Source organism: Coregonus lavaretus (assembly GCF_964263955.1).
Source record: "Coregonus lavaretus genome assembly, chromosome: 2".
Classification (NCBI taxonomy): Eukaryota; Metazoa; Chordata; class Actinopteri; order Salmoniformes; family Salmonidae; genus Coregonus; species Coregonus lavaretus.
This window is the reverse complement of record NC_139989.1, coordinates 41,273,782-41,295,291: the sequence shown is the minus strand read 5'-3', so window position 1 is coordinate 41,295,291 and position 21,510 is coordinate 41,273,782. Positions and strand designations below refer to the sequence as shown.

Below are 21,510 nucleotides of genomic sequence, written 5' to 3'. Positions count from 1 at the left end.
TCTTTTGAAACATATTCTTTAAGAGTTTCTTGAATTTGTCTTTGTAAAGTAAAGTCAGAAGATTGTGGGTAAAAGTCTTTATCCAAGAGAACATCTTCTGAGTTGTCTTTGTGTTGTCTTTGTGTTCAGTCTTACCAGCCCAGCGGCCCATCCATCTCTCTGGTGCTAGATGTACTTGGGGAGGTAGTAGTTGACCAGTTTAGTCAGCATGACCTGAGAAGTCCAAACCACACCCGCAAGTGGTTCCTGGGGAATCTCCAACCCTTCCTCCCACAAGCCTCCAGAGAGTTCCTGTCCTGTCTCAGCACCAAGAACTTCACCTGTGGGACCTACCAGATTTTGTATGTGAAAACATCAATTTTATTTCAGTGTGGTTGACTATTTGCCCTCACTTGATCTAGTACTTCAATGTGGTGTCTTTGCCTTCGCAGAGTGGAAGCTCTAGGTCATCAACCAGCTAACCCTAAACCAGCTAACTCAGCTATGGACAGACAAAGACAGCTTTTGATCTACACTGAATTCATTGAGCCCTTCTTGAAGCGCAATGACACTGAAGGTATATTTAAATAATTCTGCAACGTCAATGATACCTGTAAATGTAATTTTACTAAGCATGGTGAAGACAAAGGAATTGTAATCAGTTAGGATAGAAAGACGGCTATTTTTCTCCAGTCTTTGAAAATATTTTTTTATTATTTCAGACCCCAACTGTGTCAACAACTCAACCAACAGCACTGACTGGCTTAAAAAGTACTTTGGGCCGTTTGTTGGTTTTGCCCCCCTAGAAGAACTCAAACGACTGCATGGAAACTTCTCAGTGGTTGGTACTAGTTCATGATTTTGACCTTTTGAACTTACTGATTCATCCAAGAGCCATTTGTAACCAGTCTGAATCCATGTTCTTATTTCACTGTGTAGGTGGATGTCCTGCCTATGCTGAGCCCCAGGCAGCTGGCGGAGGTGGCCTCCACCCCTGGTCAGCTTAGAAACCCTGGAGATGTCGACATCATACTGATCCATGTGCTTACAAGAGATCTGGGCGAGTTCTTTGACATCGTTTCTCCAGCTGTTGAGGTATGGATGAGTGATGTCCATGGTCAATTCTTATACCACTGCCTTATTTCCTATATACCATTGCTTAGTACAATCTTCTCATGTGCTTCTGTCCTTCAGGGTCTTCACCTTCCGGTGGATGTGCGCCAGGTGCTGCTCCAGCAGGTGTTTAACAATGCCAACCTATCAGATCCCTCCATCAAAGACCTCGAGGTGCTGGTGTGGTTGGGTCAGAGACTCCGCCCCCTGTTACCCAACTTGACAGAGGAGCATGTGGCCCCCCTCTTCAACATCGTCAGACACAGAGACTGCAACACCAGCCAAGAACTGTAAGATCAGCACAGTGTATTATAGAAACACTAATAATTTCCAATAATGTGATGCATGTTTGCAACTGACCTTCGTGTACAGTACATTACTGCTCTTAGTTGTTCTTGATAATGCATATCAATGGGTGCTCTTTCTGGTTTCTGTCATCTACAGAGTGAAGTTGCTGAACTCGATCCTACCATCGCTGTCCAATGGCACACAGGCTGCTGTCCAGCATCAAATCATCATGTCTCTCAGAGGTATTCACCTAGTCATTATCTCATAGGTTAACCTGTAGAATTGTCTTGTCATACCATTAACTGACCTACAGTATTTAAATGTTTTATGTCATCATATCATGCAAAACTCGTCATATCGGCTGTATTTCTGCCTGCTTGAATGGCAATAGCTCAGATACACATGAAAACATGAAATAACCCCAGGAATCAATAGACAATGCTCAGAGATGCACAAATATTATCTACCATTCAAAATGGGTTTATCTTTCCAGACAGCTAGGTGAGACAACAACATATTACAATCGTAGCAAGTACATTTTCCCTCAACAAAGTACTAGTTACCAGTAACAGTAATAGCTTCTCATGATCCTTCTCTATAATTCTCCCTAAATACATGATAATATACAATAATGTGTTTTATATACCATGGTCTGAGGGCCGCAGTTTTGGACCAAATGAGGGATGAGATAATTTACAGTATTTCATTGTCCGCAGAATCAATTCCACTACGTTGCTATAGGAACAACAGCTTCTTCGTGTTCCTGAGACAATCCTTCCTCAACTTTCCATTCCCAAAGTTGACCAACTTCCTCTCCCTTATTCCACCACAGCGGGAATCTGAGGTACAGTACATTTAACGTGTTTCAGCTACACTTCAACTTTTGGAAAGTGTGTTCTGGCCTAGAAAGTCACTGTGTATCATATGCTATCTGTGTTTCCAGCTGCTCAACACCATGCATCCCTCAGAGCTCGGTACCTTCCTCAGGAAGCCAGAGGTGGTGGACAACAAGACTAAGCTCTGCACAATCTTCCGAAACTACAAAAAAACTCCTGAGTTCTTGGAAACCGTAAGGACACACACTGCTGATTGTGGTCACCATTTTCAAGCACTCACTCCCTCTCTCTGAGTATCCCTTTCTTAGGATTTACCGAAAGAAAAACCTCTGTTAAATGATGCGTTCTCTTAATCATTTGACTTTGATCATTATCTGTCTGTAGGAGACTCTTCCAGATGATGTGAAGCGTCCAGTCCTGCCCTGCGTCTGGCCTTTGGCTCTGACCACTGATGACAAGGCTGAGGTTGACCGCTGGTTTGACAACAGGCTGAGGAACTACCTGAAGTTCCTCAACAGAGACCTGCTCCAGTCCTCTGACACACTCAACGCCTCCTGCTTACCCTTCAGGAGACTGTAAGCTACCACACTGGAAATACATTACATTTGCTGATGCTATTACACAGAAATATCTACATAATTTAATGTGAATAAAAGGAAGAAAAGTTTGATGACTGTCTGCTGTGGTTTTGACAGTGTATCTGTACTGGGAAGCAACCTCACTTTCAACAGCTCAGCCATAACTCAAGATGATGCGTACAACACCATAAAGACCTACCTCAACACAGGAAGTGAGTGTTTTAGTACTGACTACTGATTACTCCAGTTTACATTATACATATATTTATATTGTACTTTACAAATTGCATGAATGGATATTTTTCAACATAAAGGCTGTTACCAAAGAATATTCATAAATTCTGCTTCATGACAGATATTCCTCAAGGATGTATGCCATTTTAATAAAATTGATTTGGTGTAACTTGTGCTAAAATGATTTCTCACATCAAATACATTAAACACATATTTATTGATTTGTGACTTGTAGGTTCAGCAGCACCCAAGTGTTATAGTCCCACTGACCCAAAGCTCAACTCCACCGCCTGGTTCCTTAACTACATTGGTGTGTTCATCACCTTTGTGACCATTGAAGACTTCAACACATTTGGCTCAGAGTCAACGGTAAGCCTATGCACCTGCCTGTTTTGATGAAGGGACATCATACATTACCAAAAATACATAACCAAAGGTTTGTCTTTTTGTTTGGTTTTTACAGCTACAACTATTTGCCGTGAACCCTGTCAACATTGAGTTGTTCAATTTCGCTGGAGCTCCTCAAAATCTGACTAAACGCTATACTGAGCTTATCTTCCTGCAGAACTCCAACTTCCTCCCACTGCAGTGAGTTTGGAACAGTAGCCACTAAAATCATTGGTTTTATGTTACTAACTTACTTTATTTATTGCGTTTATGTCAAGGGTATGATAACAGACAACAGTCTACATTGAATCTGAGTGACGCTATGGGGAAATTCTAATCCAAGAAAGTGTTACTCAGTGTTTTATTTCATATTTTTGTTTTATTCCCATATCTTTAGGCTTCCACCACACTTACAATGTTATGTCCCAGCTTCCGCTTACTCTAAGCTCAATGAGTCAGAGAGTGTGGTTGTCTTGGGCAACCTGAACCAATCCTGTAATAACGTGGACTCAGAGGTGAGCACCATCGTGATCTGTCTCCATTTTTGTTTCATCTTAACCTTAGACCTGTGTTTTGAACACAAGTAAATTAAATGTTACAGTATGAGCCATTATTTCCATGTTATCACAATCCATTGATTGGTTAAGTGATACTGTTACCTAATCTTTGCTGATGTCATTTCCTTCCAGATTTATTCCGCACTGGCATCGAATATCCAAATTGTCAGTCTGGGATCAATCACGGCCCTGGGCCCGCAGGTCACAAGTCTGACCACTGGCCAGATCACTACAGCCCCGCCCAGTGTGATTTTACAATCCTTGAGTACTCTGAGCAGTATTTCTGGATGGAACTTGGGACAGTCCTTGTCCATCATACAGATTCTCATCACCCAAAACTTCCAGGTGATTCACTTCTTAATAGGTTTATTGCTGGTGGCGTATTGATTGTGAGCATCATTCACAACCATGATTCCTGCTTTAAACCATTCCATCCTTTCTACCTCCACTCTAGAGGATATTTAATAATTCAATGTTCTCTTTCTTCAGATAAACAATTCCAGCAGTCTAATAAACCTGGGCTCTTTAGTGGGAGGTATTCCTACCCAAACACTCACCGCAATACCCGCGAAGCAGGTTCTAACAACATCCGCCAACCCAACATTTGTTACCAACATGCTGACTGCTCCAAAAATTGTGCAACAGATCTATGTTAATAAGGTATGTACTTGGCTAGCTAACAGTAGCTAGACTAACTGATGTGAAGTAGGCGTTATAAATTTCCCACCCAATATTTTTCAGTATGAGTATAATAGTGTATCTAATGTAATGATAATAGCTTTTTATAGGTTCTACATGCCTCATTGAAATGTGTTATGAAAAAATCAAGGGTAATCAATCATAATAACAGTATTCATTTAGAAATGTTGACATGTTTTTGTATTACTTATTCAGATCATCTCAGATGACACGGCACCAACGCAACTGATAGTCAATGTCCCAGATGAAATGGCAACCGAAATTCCCAGGAATCTACTGAATTTCCCAACAACTGGAAATCAAACACTCATTGCTCTGAACATCAACAAGAAAAAATGGAAACCTCAGCAGGTATTGAGGGGTTTGTAGTATTCAAAAGCTGTGTAGACCTTCAACATTTACACAATTATACAATGGTGAACATGTGTATTATACGTCTATAAATGTGTCTACACCTCTGTTTCTCTCTGTTTCATTTATAGGCAGTGCTGTTCTTTGATACAGTAGCAAATGGATTGGATGAGCCTGATGAGTAAGTGTAACAGTGTTTAGAGAATGTCGGTCCTGACCAATAGCTGAGCAGAAATCATACAAATGTAGCATTTTCCCATGGGGATACATTTTTATTATGTACTTGAACAAAAAGTGGTTTGATGACATTTATAGTTAATGTATTAACTCTAATGAATGTACTCCATTGATTTCTTTATAGCCTTTCTGAGTATGTTCTTCAAGGATTCACTTGCTCTCGTGTCCAGACCTTCGCCAAAACAAAAATTAAACGTTTCATCAGAGCTTGCAGACGTAGGGTCGGTCGAAGAAAGGTGGTTCTCAAGGAGACACAGGTGAATATTAAAAATAAAAACTTTCTCTACATCAACTAAAGGGCCCTACTCAATCAAAACTGGTAGCCAGGCCTCCAGATTACATTGTTAATGTGCCTGTATGAATTATAATGCAAATGTTTTTTATTTATTTTTCATGGCTACATGAATCCAAGCATGTATTCTCTCAGCACAAGAATGACAGTAGTTACTGGAAACCCAGTAACAAGTTTTGATTGAATATGTTTCTCTGTTTTCAAGGAGCTTATTTTACTGACATATGAGAAAGTGACATTTTGTTTTACAGCTAACTTGCATGTGGAACAACGTCAAAGATGAAAGTCCTCAAGATTTTGTCAACTATCCATCAGATATGTTGCTGTATTACAGGTAAGTTGGTCATGTCACTGACATTGTAAAATACATTGTAAATGAGGGTAACTAATGTTAGTTAAATTACTGTTAGTTTATTACGCTGACATAACCAAATGAAAATGCTATATAAATGAAGCATAAAGACAATGTAAACTGTTTGTATTTTTCTCCAGCTACACCAACATACAACAGACCAACTGCAGATCCTACTTCACTGAAACAGGAAGAGCAGACTTCTCCGTCCTGTCCAGCACGTTGGATGGAAGAAAGGTTGAGCTACTGAACAATGCCAAAAAGTGCCTGGTAAGTTATGTATTCAAAACGAAAGACACAAGTATATGACTGAATGTTTAAAAGCAGTGATTATGACGACATTTGATTTATTCCAGAACATCCAAGGGACACAGCTCAGTCGAGATCATGTCGAGGTCCTGGGCAACATGGCCTGTACTCTGGATGAGAACTACATTCAGAACTCTGACTTTTACATCCTGGAGAAACTAAAGAACTGCAATGACTTCTCAGATAAGCAGATTACAGCTATGGAGAATGTTATCTGCAGTGGCAAGACCACATATGGGTATGTCACATTGTTGCTATCGGAGCTGTGCTGATTTGTGTTCATGTAGATACGCATGAATTGAAAAATGAATGCATTTTTGTCGATTGATTTTGTCTTAATCAGTCTGCATTTATTCTTATCTGTTCAGAAACCCAAGTACATGGAATGTGGCCACTCTAGAGCAGCTTGACATTCTTCCATTGTACTTAAGAGAAAACTTCTGGAGACACATCAGCACGGTATACTATACATGACAATTGCATAGCACTTTGACATTATTTTCAAATCAAATCAAATTGTATTGGTCACATACACATATTTAGCAGCTGTTATTGCGGGTGTAGCGATATGCTTGTGTTTCTAGCTCTAACAGTGCAGTAGTATCTAACAATTCACAACAATACACACAAATCTAAAAGTAAAAGAATGGAATTAAGAAATATATAAATATTAGGACGAGCAATGTCGGAGTGGCATTGTCTAAAATACATTAGAATAGAATACAGTATATACATCTGAGATGAGTAAAGCAGTATGTAAACATTATTATTTTGTATTACTCCTATCTTTTGAATGACCTCACATAATTTGAGATTGTTACCCATCTCAATTTGAAAAGCTCTCATTTACCTTTTATGCATTTCTTATTTCTTAATGTGTTCTGTTTTGACTGACACAGCTAAATAAAAGAATGTTCCTGAAGAAATTCATGAAAAGACTGCGTACAAACAAGACAGAGAAGAGGAAACTGAACAAGCTGTTTAAAGCATGCACCATGTCTTTGCGATCCAAACGAAGCACTGGTAGGTTTAAATAATATCAGGTCAATATAGCTGTTCTGTGGTTTAATAGTGGAGGCTCCTCTATGACATGAATGATCACATTTATTTTCAATACTTGTCTTTTTAGTAAATGCATGTCCAGACTCCCTTGGCAACATTACTCAAGTGACCATAAGTGATGACGCGTTCCCCTTTGGGTATGAGACCACCACGTTCAACCACTGTCTGAGCACCCAAGTAGTAATGGACAATCTGGCCAGCCTGACTGAGAAGATAGATGATGATGGCATGCAACAGGTCATTTTGGAGAAGCTACACCAGGTATAAAACTTTACTGACACAAAACAGGAAATCACAACAGATTTCAAACTCAAAGTCTGCCAAGAGGTGGTCATTCGGTAACAGCTCTTTATGGTGTGGTCTTGTCCACCAGGCGTACCCCGAAGGTCTCTCAGACCAGCAGGTTCAGGTGCTTGGGTCAGTGTCTCGTGTGGCCTCCATAGAGCAGATCAACAAGTGGAACATCACTACAGTGGACACACTGGCAGCACTGATGGACAATGACAATGGAGAATGGGACTCCGGCAAAGTAGGGTTATTTAACTTTACACCAACAACGTCTTTAAATGGTGTTTAAAAAAAACATGATAAACATTTTGCTTCTAAAAGATGTGTATGAGTGGCTTTTCGATTTAAATGTATCTTTCTTCTTCCTTTTCAATTTCAGGCCAAAGTTATTGTCACCAAGTTCTTAAGTGCTGGCAATTCGCTTGGTGCCTCTAAACTGAATTCAATTGGAGGGCCTAACCTATGTGCACTGGACCCCAGTGTGTTGCAAGGCATCAGAAATGACAGTCTCAGGTAAGATCATCTACAGATCTTGCTGTGTAAGAGAGACACCTTGTGGTCGAGTCATGCAAGTCACTCCACTTCACATTTATCTTGTGCTCTGGCAGTGTTTGACCTCGACAGAGGATCCAGGCCTAAACGCTCCTTAACCCTCCCGTTGTCCTAGGGTCAAAATGACCCGCCACTGTGTTAAACCAACTTTATTACATTTTTATATTTTTGGGATCATTTGTGAGAAGGAGGCAGTGAGACTTTAAAGAAAGTATCACTGCCTCCTTCTCACAAATGATCCAAAAAATATAAAAATTAAATAAAGTTGGTTCAACACAGTGGCGGGTCATTTTGACCCTAGGACAACGGGAGGGTTAATTATGTTGGAACATTTTCACATGCTTTTATTTTTGCATGTTCATAGTTTGTGTTTTTCTTGTGCCTTTTGAACACAACAGAGATGCAGATGCTCTGGAAATCACTAACTGTTCCTCAGCGCATAAGAAGGCATTATTTGCAGTAGCTGAGATCGCCTTCCCTATCAACTTCGTCCAAACCCGCGCCACTGCAGATCAGATAACATCCTACCAGCTCATTCAGCCATACCTGGGTAAGGGTTCCCTTTTCTGGATACATACAGAAAAGCGATTATTTCTAGGATATCCTGTAATAAAAGTTATTGCAAATATTTAGTTCGCTCGGTGGTGACATTAAAGAACCCCTATGCCATTCTCACCATGTTCGTTGCCCTTCTTTAGGAGGTGCCAGTACCAGCTACATACGGAGTCTGTCTGGGCTCAATGTTAGCATGGACATCTCCACTTTTGTTGGTTTGGATTCAACTGTCGTCCAGGTATGTGCTCATTCCCATACCATTAATCAATGACCTGTGATGGCAGTGACTCAATTCACTGGCATCTTATCATTTTTTTCTGTAATTCTCGGCCTCTAAATAGGATCTTAATGTGAGTGAAGTGTCTGGACTCCTCGGCTCCAACCTAAATGACATGAAAACCTTTGAGAATAACACTGTAGTGAAGAACTGGGTCTCAAAGCAGTTACAGTCTGAGCTTGACAAGCTGGGTATCGGTCTGACCGGAGGAAGGGTGGTACCAACGAATGGAACAGATTCAAACACCACCCCCATCACACCAGCAGTGACGATGACAACTACTGCCACCACCATCATCAAAACAACTTCCGGTAAGGTGTCAAACGTTGCATTAATGGTTAGCATGCTTCGCCCGTGCTAAATCCATTTAAAAATGTGATTCCCTTAGAAAGTGTTGAAATAATTTGGTTTGCAAAGAGGGGAAATTAGTTATCTGCTCTGTAATGTACCGTAAACATAATTGTACTTATAATGTATAGGAATGTGTTTGGGAACATATAGTAACAGTAATGACAGAAGACATGCAAATCTTAACCTTGTTTTTCTGTTCTCTCTCGATGTCTTTTAGGCCAGAGCAGAGGCACATATCCAGCTCCTCTGCTTTTCCTGTTTGGTATCTTGTTCATTGCAGTGCAAATGTAGATTATAACATTGCAATAGAAGCATTATAATTTAGACCAGGTTACATAATTATCATATCACGGTCATAATATTAAATCTATTTTTGGAATCTATTTTTAAAGAAGACATTAAAGCTGACATTATCTTTGACAGCCAAATGAGTGCAATATGCAATAAATATGCCATATAATATGCAATGTTTTATCAACCATTGCTCCAATTGTATTTTCAATTGGTTAATCAATCATATTCATATCACTACTGTAGGTTATTTATCAACTATTTAATCTTTTTTTTTTTATAATGATTTTTGTTTATTTCATTTTGTATATTGGGGATGGGAAAGAAATACAAATTAATATGAGGGTGTTCTGTTGTTTGTTTTACTAAGAAGAGCCTCTGGTTGGGAAAAAATAGCCACATTTCACTTTAACTTGCCAGAAATGCTTTTCTCAAAGAAAGAGAGAAAGGTGTGACTATTCAATTCATGAAAAAGTGTCCAATTTGATTTTCTAGTTTTATATTTGCTCATCAATGTCATTATTATTTACGGACCATGGTTTTATTTTGTTCATTTGATGGTTCAAAATAGTGATAGGCCTAAGAAACTGCATGGGTCAATCAGGATCAAATAAATCAAATGGGTTCGACAAAGCTTGTGTTCTCTATGCCCATCATCACACAAGTGAAAATACCAGAGAAAAAGAGGAGCGGCTCAACTCGGCGGAAACTCTTTCTCTCTCTAGCAGGTGGCGTTGTTTCGCCAATGGTGGCCAATGAGTGTCGAATTTGTTCAACAACAAAAAAATAATGGCTTATTTGCTACGTGAGGTTTATTTGATCGAATATGACTTTCTTAAATTGTTACGAGTGTACTGATATAAGTAGGACACGTGACATCCCGGCAACTTTGAGAGAAAAAAACTTTATATCGGAGTTATCTGAGATGGCTATGCATATTAATTGCATGAGGCTAGTAGCATAGCGTCTCTCTCCAATAAATACAGGCGGTTGACGTCAACAACCCTCAACGAATATTCAAACAGGATTACATTAATGAAATGTCTCCACCAATCCAAAGAAAGGATAGGCGGGAGCTAGACAACCCACCGTGCTGCTTTGTGGACAACGACTCCCATTGTCAGTATATGTATAATCTTTCATACTACCCATTGTTAGCCCCACGTATGCAACCAATCCGAGGTGCTTTTATTTTAAAACGTTCAAATCAACATCCGGGTTATTGGTCACAATGACGTCTAAAGGTCACAGGGAATATTTTTTATAACTAACTCGTTTGAAAGTTTTCACTCGCAGATTGCATGGACTCCACTGGGCTCATTTCAGGACAAAATAAGAAAAGTCCTCCTATCAAAGTTCTTTCCAGCCAACTCCGAGAGGGGAAAGATAATCGATTGAATGGCAAGCTCGAATGTAATATAAAAAGACTGGGACAATGGAAAAACACTGCACTTGTAGTCTCTGTGGTTTGGATGCAAGGGACAGTACTGGAAGTTCGGTCGGATCACAACACAGTGCTTCTTTTGGACGAGACAGGGACATTCGTTGTCAATGGTGTCAACAACATTCCTAAGGGCAACCCATGCCTACTTCAGGGTGAGATGCACCTTTATTTTCCTTCTAGCTGCAGCTAAAATATGTACAGAATTGCACAAAACCCTTGATTTGTTACCTCCTGATTTTACCCAGGTAACTATGTCATGGTGATGGGGATGATCCAGGCCCTCTCTCCAGAACCTGTCCTGCGCGCGGTGAAGATGGCAGACCTCTCTGAACGCTCTGCGATTCACAGAAGAATGTGGAAGTTTGAGGTGGAAGACCTTCAGCAAACGCTCACGTAGAAGGATCAGCAGTATGTTGCTATCAAATCAAAATCAAATTAAATGTATTGGTCACATACACATGGTTAGCAGATGTTATTGCGAGCGTAGTGAAATGCTTGTGCTTCTAGTTCCGACAGTGCAGCAATATCTAGCAAGTAATATCTAACAGTTCTACAACAAAAACCTAATACACACAAATCTAAGTAAAGGAATAGAATAAGAATATATGGATATATAAATATATGGATGAGCAATTTCATTATCATTTATGAGAGTGGCATAGTCTAAGATGCAATAGATAGGATAGAATACAGTATATACATATGAGATGGGTAATGCAAGATATGTAAACATTAAAGTGACATTATTAAAGTGACTAGTGTTCCATTTATTAAAGTGGCCAGTGATTTTCAAGTCTGTATGTAGGCAGCAGCCTCTGTGCTAGTGATGGCTGTTTAACAGTCTGATGCCCTTGAGATAGAAGCTGTTTTTCAGTCTCTCGGTCACAGCTTTGATGCACCTGTACTGTCCTCGCCTTCTGGATGATAGCGGGGTGAACAGACAGTGGCTCGGGTGGTAGTTGTCCTTGTCAATGCCTGTTTGTGTTTTCATTCATTTTTTTTTTTAGCAAAATGTAAAGACTGCTGCTGGTTCTGGGCGGTTACTGGCCTGCCTGATATTTAATTGCCAAAGGTAATGGACCATAGCAAAGAAGTACGTGCCCAACACTTTATGAAAGAAAGTGTTTATATGCATATATTATAGCCTAACACTGTTTATTAGGCTATAATATATGCATATAATGCACTAAAAACCTGTCAGAAGTGCTGGAGGAGGGGATATGATGAAAAAAGCTAGTCCGGGCAAAAAAGCACAAACTCAAACAGAATACAAATCATTTACATTATAAAGAATGAACAATGTGGTAAAATTATCATTTATTTGTGCTTATGCCATACATACACATTTGAAAAAAATGCCATTAAGTGAATTCTACAGAAGCACACAATTGTATGTGATGAATGAAAATAAACAAATAGGGCCTATACAATCAATGACACCCTTGTGAATCCATGGACTTAAAAAATATATTATTTTGAGGGACTGCTCAAAGGTGCCTGGATTTCAATCAATCAAAACATCCTAAAATAATACTTATTCCACTGCATAACTTACAACAAAGCCATTCATTCGTTCAACAAGTGGATCTACTTAGGGCAGTTTGTACGATGAGCTTGCTTACCACTTACCAGTAACCATCACAATAAGACTGTATAAAAAGGTAGTCTTAACAGGTAGTCATGTTGCAGTTGGATTATGAAAGATACATATAGATCCTATAAAAATGTACAGTTACAATAATCAACCAGTCTTACCCTACCAACATTGTGTGCACATTACTATTTAAACTGACTGCATATATACAATTATATAATAGAATCCTTCATTTGAAAGTGCAATATTGACAAATTATCTAGATAGTTATCTAGTGGACAAAGCTCTTAATAAAGGTAATATATAGACCACTCAAACTCAACTCTGGACCTCAAAGCCAGTTCCATTGCATTTTTTTATTGTTACCCTCTAATCAGGGACTGATTTAGACGTGGTGTGCAATTAATTATAAGGTAGAACAGAACCAGCAGCTCCGGATCTCATAGCGTAAGAGTTGAGTACCCCTGATGTAGACTACATGATGACCATCATCAAAATATGCATGTTTAACACAGTATTTGTAATTAGACAATTCAAGATAGAGACAGGCTGCAAGGTTGCATGCTCAATAGAGAGACTACTCTTTTCAAATGGCATTATCAAAGCCGTTTGTGTTCTCCAAGGACGTTGTTGCAGTTGGGACATCGATGTGTCACATCCTTCAAACCATCCACACAGAAAGGAAGCAGGCAACAGCCATAGATGCAACTAGAAAAAAACAAAAGATCAGATTATGCAGCCCATTCAAAATGGGACTTTTCAGGACTATGAACAACCATACAGGGGGACTCTTGATAAATTAATCTTACCCGAAAATGAACAGGCCAGCACATGTTAACCAGGCCATTGTTCCAGAGGTGTGCTCCAGCCGAGTGATCACCATTTGGGCACATGCAGGGCAATGCGTCTGCACTGGAAGATCCCCAAACACCACACCCGGCTGGACGTAAATGGTCTGAACTGACACTGAGGAACAAAGAATGTTAATCACCAAACAGGAAATTCAAAGTTAACGTTCATTACGTAGCCTCCTAGAGATAAGCTAGGTCCCTTGCACAGACACTGTTTATTAACATCCATCAAGACCTATCAGATTCCAAGACTATTGTGTTAAAAGTGCAAAGCAAACCAATAGTTTAAAATAGGGATTAGGCTACTTGAGATTATTTGAAACCAAGAGTGCATTTTGGATGGCCCAGTTTGAGCTGTCTCAAGCCAAGTGTGTCTAGAGAGTTCAACCTAAGAGGGAACAGCATAGTGAAAGCAATGTGATGAAGATTTTATTTACCTATTGGACTGCTAGTACTGTGAGCCGTTGGTTGATATATTTGACTATAGGGCTGTGTTGGGTATGGATACTGTGTAGATTTGGTGTAGGCAGGAGGAAGCACCGGCCCCTGGTACTGAGGACCCACTGATTCTTCATAGGAAGGTGGCTGAGGGAGCCCCACAAATCCAGCTGTCTCCACTGGAGGTGCACTTGCCATGTCTTGCAATCAGCTAAAAAAAAAAGTCAAAGACAAAACCAAAACCAAATCATACCTTAACTTTATATTGCAATGACTGGAGGTCGATAGATTCATAATTTCTTAGCACATTTTGTAAATAAACTACAATCAGATAGCCAGGTCTACATGGCTACAGTCACAGCTGTAACTACAGGCTGTAACGTTAGATAATAATACCTTAATCCTATTACATGGGTCTTTTAAACCCACGTTATACAACAGGTATACAAGAGTCATGAAACATGATAACATTATTAATAATTACTATGCTAGTGAGGTAGTTGGATTAAAGGGTAGTTAGTTATGTAACTCAAGACTCGCGTCTGGCTAGATTATTGTTAGCTAATTTAGCTAGCTAGCTAGTATGCTAGGAAACTAACTTAGCTAAGTTACAAAGCAAAACAAACTTGTCAGGACAATACCTAACTTCGAAAGCTAGCCAAAACATATGTGGCCACTGGCACCTGTGAAAGACTGACTATAGACCAACGGGCCCATGTTACTACAATTATTCAGCAAGCAAGCTGGCTTGCTAGCTGGGCAAATAGCTACAACTCGGTTAGCTAACTAGTCAAAACGAGACTGAGTGAGAGAGGCGTCATCGATGGCTGTCAAAAATATGACGGCTTGCTAGCTAATACTAATATTTACAAGAGCTCAAGGTATCAGTGTACTGTAGCTACATACTTTTTAGAAGAAAAAAAACACTTACGCTAACTAGCTTTTCCTTACCTAGCGAAAGCAAAGTTGGCTAATTAACCTGTTTCTTGACGTCCAAACAAAATGCTACTTTACAGTAGCTCGAGGCAACTTCCAGGAACAAGCGTCCTGTATGTATCACGTGATATTTTGGTCTGGAGCGTCTACGGGTATTTGCATGACACCACCACATAACATTGAGCTAGGACTGATATGAGACCAAGAAGGTAACACAGTAGCACATCTATGAGCTCCTATAACTATAACTTTTCAAAATTATGTCCATAGACAAAAATTAAGTGATATATTTTTTAAACATTTACTTTTTGTTGTCAATGAAGATAATCTAGCTACTACTTTTGCTTTAAAATAGAGATTGACAGCACAAATAAAATTTGATTCGATATATTGTGCATCACATGATCTAATTTCCTGCACTGAAACAGGGGCCTTGAAATTCCGTTCTTGCATGGGTAGCTACTAGTGTATTAAATACACTGTTTTGGGAATTTTTACGAATGAAATCGGTTCCATTCGGAAGAGCCATGCATTTTATGTATTGATACAGGCAGGGCTGTTGCTGCATAGCGCATTGATGAAGACACGCGATCCCGTCGTCTGTTTCAATGGAATGGTAAGGAATCTCAGCTAGTGCGTCTTGATTCTCGTTAGGACCCGATGTATCATGTATGTACATACATAAATGCATATTAATGTGCAATGATTCAGAGTGCACAGTTATCAGATGCGTTGGCATTGATGTCATAAAGGCGTTCCGTTCATAGTTCATTATTGCTACCTGCAGTATATTTCCAGGCAATTTCCATACGCTATTATGCAGAATATAGCCAATAGATAATATATGATTACCTACCACAGGGTGGTAGGCTATCAACTTAATTTTGTATCAATAAATTATTTCAAGCCTTTTGCTTATTTGATGGATTTGGAGGTTAGAGGATTCTGTGTTGAGTCCTATTACATACGTCTATGGTTGTGTCAGCAGATTCATTGTAAACACAAAGTAAACAGATTCAGATGTGCAGATACAAGCACTGACAACAGGGTTTATTTTGTTATTTTTTAAAATGTAAAATATTCAACATTCTTTGCTTTTTGTGACCCCCAGGTCTCCCAAGCAGAACTATAAGACACCAGAGTCAGCAAGGGATCATACCACACTGTCCTTGTCAAGTCCCCTGTTCTGTGACAATGCTCTGAGTCACCTTCCTGTTGCAACATGTACATCACAGACCACAGCCCCACTACTGGGGTGGTGACAATCGTAGTGATCCTCATTGCTGTTGCTGCCCTCGGTGTTCTCATCTGCGGATGTTGGTGCTACCTGCTCCTGCAGCGGATTGGCCAGTCTGAAGATGAGGAGAGCATTGTGGGAGATGGCGAGACCAAGGAGCCCTTCCTGATGGTACAGTACTCCAACAGGGGCCCTCAAGTCGAGCACAAAACCAAGCTCGCCCACAACGGCACTGAGAATCACACTTAACTGAGCCATCAAGAAACCGTGTCATCACCTAATATTAACCAAGTGGAGCCCCTCATTCACATTTCCTGCTGATCATCATCATCAACAAGGATGATAAACGGACTGCAGCTCAATGTCATGAGGAAATGTGATATTTTTGTTTGTCATTCCACTGTGTGGATCCCAGTCAGGATGTGAGGTTGTGAACACTTCATTGTTATGTTTCATAGGTGTACATATTTTGTACACAAAAATGTAAATCTGATTGATGTTGGTACTTTTTGTTAACTCAGCAATCCATTACTGAATTGTGACGGTAGACACTAGACAGCGCTCTGAGCAAATGAGTGGGCATAACCTTCTTCAGAGCTTGTTGGAATAATGTATGACAAATTGATGACAAAACAATTTACTTTATGTCAAGTTACTCAGAAATTATTAGAAATTAGCTTAATTTGTTTGTTGCAAAGTTGAACTTTTGTTTAACTTCAATATTCAAATGTGAGTTAATAACAATTTTAATAATTTGCTAAATGCCAAATTTGCCCAAAGAGACAAAGTGTGATTCACTTCCGAATATGTCTGTTGTTGCTGCTACTTACTAAATAATCTTGTACAAAATACTGATTCTTTTCTCCTGTGGTTGAACAGGCCTCAACTAAAACCAGACATTGATAAAACATCACATTTCACAAGCACAACAGGGTCCAGGGTCTGAGTTTTAGTGAGGTCCACACTCTAAAATACTATTTGGAGAACAGCAAAAATTTGGCCATGATTACTACACGTTTACATAGCTGGCTAGACTAATTTACCAATCTTTAAAACATGTAACTGACATGGGCTAATTGAGTGACATATAACAAGAGGGAAACTGCTGATGCACCACGAAGTTCGAAATTGCACCTTGTGTATTCTACTATTCTAACTCTCAACAGTAATTTGAGACCCCGACTGTTCCTAAAAAAATGTAGGCGAGGTCTGTACCTCGGTGTCCTCATATGTAGCTACGACCCTTAGTGGCTGCTACGACCCTTAGTGGCTGCTACGACCCTTAGTAGCTGCTACGACCCTTAGTAGCTGCTACGACCCTTAGTAGCTGTTACGACCCTTAGTAGCTGCTACAACTGACATGGGTTGAGAAGTCCTGTGAAGAAGCTACCAAGAGCCAATTACATCTTTTCTATATTCAGTTGCAACATTGGAAATCCTGTTGGCCAGATTCTATGGTAGCTGAGCAGGTTGATATTTGATGAAACAATGTTATAAAGTATTATGAAATGAAAATAACATAATGAAGACTATTGTTCTCTTTGTCATTTGATGTACCATTGTATCATTTCCAAATCAACTTTAAATGTTATCGGTCCATAGGCCTTATGATTACCTTTAGATTAATTCCTAACATGTATGTATTGTTGATAGTTATTCTTATTGCTGTTTATAAGATGGAGAAATATCAAAATAATGTGAAAATGTGTAGATTTTTATATGATTATACAAATAGTAATAGTATTGGTTCCAATAAGTTTTGCTTTAAAACTTTAGATGACTGTTACCCCACTTCTGTTTTGAGAGTTTGGCAGCTTGTGAGATACAGTATACATTTAAAAGTACTACCTATATCACGTTTATGACCACCTGTATAAGTAATATGCAGTCTGCATAGACTTCATTGGAAGGCTCAAATGTATCTGAAGTTTAGGATCAGATTTACAAAATAAGTGGGTTGATTTGCTTTTGAAGCTTGATTCAGGAAGTGAGAATTAATATTTTTGCAATAATTCAGTCTATGTACATCATGAGCCTGTTCCTCTCATTTGTCAGATTTGTGACCATCACATTTGTGAACATAAATAAATAAACAAATGCCATACCAGTGCAGAGGGATGATTCACCGTCTCCCACATAGCCTGACAGCAGTTAGAGTTAGGACAAACCCAAAATACAGAGGTCATTCCTCAGCCCAGGCATTGCTGACACATGCCAAACTTTACAAACGCCTGAATAGGTATTTTACATATCAGCTAACCACATCATATGTTATAGCAATCTGTCAGTCGATGACACAGTCGATGATGTGGCACGAAACCATTGGTTGGTGCATGCAACGTCTGAGCAGGGGAACGCGACCTGCTACAGTGCCTATAGAAAGTCTACACCCCATTGAACTTTTATCACATTTTGTTACATTACAAAGTGGGATTTAAATGTATTTAATTGTAATTACTTGTCATTTAACTACACAAAATACTCCATAATGTCAGTGAAAAGAAAATTCTACAAATTGTTACAAAATGAAATAACTAAAATAAAGTAATTGCATAAGTATTCACCCCCTTTGTATAGGCAAGCCTAAATTAGTTTAAAGTAAAATGTGGCTTAAAAAAATCACAACCTGAAGGACTAGTCATTCAATGATTTTTCATAAAGAAGGGCAGTAAGCGGTAACAATAACAAAATCAGACATTTAATATATCTTTAAGCATGGTCAAGTTAATAATTATGCTGTGGATTATGTATTAAACCACCCAGACACATCCAAGATGCAGTTGTCCCTCTGAATTGAGCTGTAGGACAGGAAGGAAACTGCGTAGGGATGTCACCATGAGGCCATTTGTGATTTTAAAACAGCTACAGCAAACTGGTCTCAGACGAACATAGTAAATGTAAATCCGGGACACTCAAATTAGTATGATATGTTACGTTTGGTATGGTTACATAAGATATGTTACTTAAGGCGAACACGAAAGGAGGGTGGTTGTGTAACGCGAACTTCTAGCAACCCAAAGGTTACACATTCGAATCTCATCACGGACAATTTTTGCTAATTAGCAACTACTTTGCAATTACTTAGCATGTTATCTAAACCTTCCCCTAACATTAACCCTTTAATCTAACCTCTAGCTTAGCAGTTAGCCACCTAGCTAACCTTAGCCACAACAATTCGTAACATATAGTGACGAATTGCAATTCGTAAAATATCATACGAATTGTAATTCGTAACAAATCATACAAAATAGTTTTTCAGGATGAAAAGAAATGGGATAGAACTAGAGGGGAAGCTGCTTCAGTTCTGCTTTACACCTGACACTTGGGAGAGGAATTCACCATTCAGCAGGACAATAACCCACAACACAAAGCCAGTTTTACACTGGAGTTGCTTACCAAGAAGATGGTGAATGTTCCTGAGTGGCCAAATTACAATTGACTTAAAATCTGCTTGATAATCTATGACAAGACTTGAAAATGGCTGTCTAGCCATGATCCCCAACACCTTGACAGAGCTTGGGCAAATATAATGGGCAAATATTGCACAGTACAGGTGTGCAAAGCTCTTATGAGACTTAACCAAGACTCAAAATTGTAATCGCTGCCAAAGACTAAGGGTGGTGAATACTTATCTAAAATGTAGATTTGTTTTTAATTTTTCATTCATCTTTAAATGTTAGAATTTGTCTTCCACTTTGACTGAGTATTTTATGTAGATCATAAAAAAAGAATGAAATCCATTTGAATCCCACTTTGTAATACAATAAAATGTGAAGAAATCCAAGGAGGGTGTAGACTTTCTATAGGCACTGTATATCATATGGGTCACGTTCCCCTGCTCAGACATGGCACGCATCCACGCAACCAATGGTGTCGACTGACAGATTGCTATAACATACACTACATGACCAAAAGTATGTTGACACCTGCTCGTCGAACATCTAATTCCAAAATCATGGGCATTAATATGGAGTTGGTCCCCCCTTTGCTGCGATAACAGCCTCCACTCTTCTGGGAAGGCATTCCACTAGATGTTGGAACATTGCTGTGGGGACTTGCTTCCATTCATCCACAAGAGCATTAGTGAGGTCGGGCACTGATGTTGGGTGATTAGGGCTGGCTCGCAGTCGGCGTTCCAATTCATCCCAAAGGTGTTTGATGGGGTGTGAGGTCAGGGCCAGTCAAGTCCTTCCACCCCAATCTCGACAAACCATGGACCTCGCTTTGTGCACAGGGGCATTGTCATGCTGAAACAGGAAGTGGCCTTCCCCAAACTGTTGCCACAAAGTCGGAAGCACAGAATCATCTAGAATGTCATTGTATGCTGTAGCGTTAAGATTTCCCTTCACTGGAACTAAGGGGCCTAACCCGAACCATTAAAAACAGCCCCAGACCATTGTTCCTCCTCCACCAAACTTTACAGTTGGCACTATGCATTCGTGCAGGTAGCGTTCTCCTGGCATCCGTTTATAACAGTAATCCTTCTACCCCCCCCCTCCCCCACCCCCCATTAAAAATAGGGTGGTTGTACCACTGGCTATCCTAAGTTGAATGCACCAATTTGTAAGTCGCTCTGGATAAGAGCGTCTGCTAAATGACTTAAATGTAAATCCGTCAAACCCAGATTCGTCTGTCAGATGGTGAAGCGTGATTCATCACTCCAGAGAACGCGTTTCCACTGCTCCAGAGTCCAATGGCGGCGAGCTTTACACCACTCCAGCCAACGCTTGGCATTGCGCATGGTGATCTTAGGCTTGTTTGCGGTTGCTTGGCCATGAAAACCCATTTCATGAAGCTCCCGACGAACAGTTCTTGTGCTGACATTGCTTCCAGAGACAGTTTGGAACTCGGTAGTGAGTGTTGCAACCGAGGACAGACGATTTTTATGTGCTACGAGCTTCAGCAGTCCCGTTCTGTGAGCTTGTGTGGCCTATCACTTCATGGCTGAGCCGTTGTTGCTCCTAGATGTTTCCACTTCACAATAACAGCCCTTACAGTTGACCGGGGCAGCTCTAGCAGGGCAGAAATTTGACAAATTGACTTGTTGGAAAGGTGGCATCCTATGACGGTGCCACGTTGAGTCACTGAGCTCTTCAGTAAGGCCATTCTACTACCAATGTTTCCTATGGAGATTGCATGGCGGTGTGCTCGACTTTATACACCTGTCAGCAATGGGTGTGGCTGAAATAGCTAATTTGAATGGGTTTGCACATACTTCTGTATATATAGTCAATGTGGTTAGCTGATATTTAATATACCTATCCAGGCATTGTACGATCTGGCCGGCATCAGCAATGCCTGGGCAGAGGAATGCGCTAATTGTGTGTTTAGCTGACAACTATTCAGGAGATGTAAGATCTGGAATGCATCTGGAATGTAGTCAGGCAGGAACTCGACCATTGTCATCCCAGAAACCATGTTA

The 21,510-nt window shown here is 39.8% G+C and overlaps 3 protein-coding genes across 4 annotated transcripts; 2 read left to right on the top strand and 1 right to left on the bottom strand.

Moving 5' to 3' along the window:
• The first annotated feature begins 5,801 nt into the window (after positions 1 to 5,801).
• Positions 5,802 to 10,218, top strand: LOC311145124 (mesothelin-like protein). Its single transcript, XM_084181317.1, has 12 exons — positions 5,802 to 5,885; positions 6,044 to 6,173; positions 6,260 to 6,450; positions 6,581 to 6,671; positions 7,112 to 7,235; positions 7,342 to 7,535; positions 7,648 to 7,803; positions 7,942 to 8,075; positions 8,513 to 8,664; positions 8,813 to 8,907; positions 9,011 to 9,257; positions 9,515 to 10,218. Exons 1-12 carry the CDS (start codon positions 5,812 to 5,814, stop codon positions 9,586 to 9,588), a joined length of 1,662 nt encoding a protein of 553 aa, XP_084037443.1. The 5' UTR covers positions 5,802 to 5,811; the 3' UTR covers positions 9,589 to 10,218.
• Positions 10,219 to 12,329: 2,111 nt separating this feature from the next.
• On the bottom strand, positions 12,330 to 14,985 carry LOC311149869 (lipopolysaccharide-induced tumor necrosis factor-alpha factor homolog). Of its 2 annotated transcripts, none has more exons than XM_084187110.1 (4): positions 14,847 to 14,985; positions 13,915 to 14,126; positions 13,436 to 13,592; positions 12,330 to 13,334 (listed from the first exon to the last, which is right to left on the bottom strand). In XM_084187110.1, exons 2-4 carry the CDS (start codon positions 14,111 to 14,113, stop codon positions 13,226 to 13,228), a joined length of 465 nt encoding a protein of 154 aa, XP_084043236.1. In that variant the 5' UTR covers positions 14,114 to 14,126; positions 14,847 to 14,985; the 3' UTR covers positions 12,330 to 13,225. The 2 variants fall into 2 exon arrangements, with proteins under 2 accessions (XP_084043236.1, XP_084043235.1); XM_084187109.1 differs by having other exon boundaries at positions 14,867 to 14,985.
• A 74-nt stretch (positions 14,986 to 15,059) lies between these two features.
• Positions 15,060 to 17,839, top strand: LOC311149886 (stannin-like). The gene is made up of 2 exons (XM_084187122.1): positions 15,060 to 15,467; positions 15,963 to 17,839. The coding sequence occupies exon 2, from the start codon at positions 16,074 to 16,076 to the stop codon at positions 16,335 to 16,337; it is 264 nt and encodes an 87-aa protein (XP_084043248.1). The 5' UTR covers positions 15,060 to 15,467; positions 15,963 to 16,073; the 3' UTR covers positions 16,338 to 17,839.
• The last annotated feature ends 3,671 nt before the right edge of the window (positions 17,840 to 21,510 follow it).

What these genes read in the sequence shown, in the direction of transcription:
- LOC311145124 (XM_084181317.1), top strand. Translation starts at nt 5,812, where the DNA reads ATGTGGAACAACGTCAAAGATGAAAGTCCTCAAGATTTTGTCAACTAT. An exon ending in GATATGTTGCTGTATTACAG is followed by an intron (nt 5,886 to 6,043) that starts GTAAGTTGGTCA and finishes ATTTTTCTCCAG; the next exon opens with CTACACCAACATACAACAGA. An exon ending in GAGAATGGGACTCCGGCAAA is followed by an intron (nt 7,804 to 7,941) that starts GTAGGGTTATTT and finishes TTTCAATTTCAG; the next exon opens with GCCAAAGTTATTGTCACCAA.
- LOC311149869 (XM_084187110.1), bottom strand. Translation starts at nt 14,113, where the DNA reads ATGGCAAGTGCACCTCCAGTGGAGACAGCTGGATTTGTGGGGCTCCCT. An exon ending in CAGTACTAGCAGTCCAATAG is followed by an intron (nt 13,593 to 13,914) that starts GTAAATAAAATC and finishes TTTGTTCCTCAG; the next exon opens with TGTCAGTTCAGACCATTTAC. An exon ending in GCTGGCCTGTTCATTTTCGG is followed by an intron (nt 13,335 to 13,435) that starts GTAAGATTAATT and finishes GTTTTTTTCTAG; the next exon opens with TTGCATCTATGGCTGTTGCC.
- LOC311149886 (XM_084187122.1), top strand. Translation starts at nt 16,074, where the DNA reads ATGTACATCACAGACCACAGCCCCACTACTGGGGTGGTGACAATCGTA.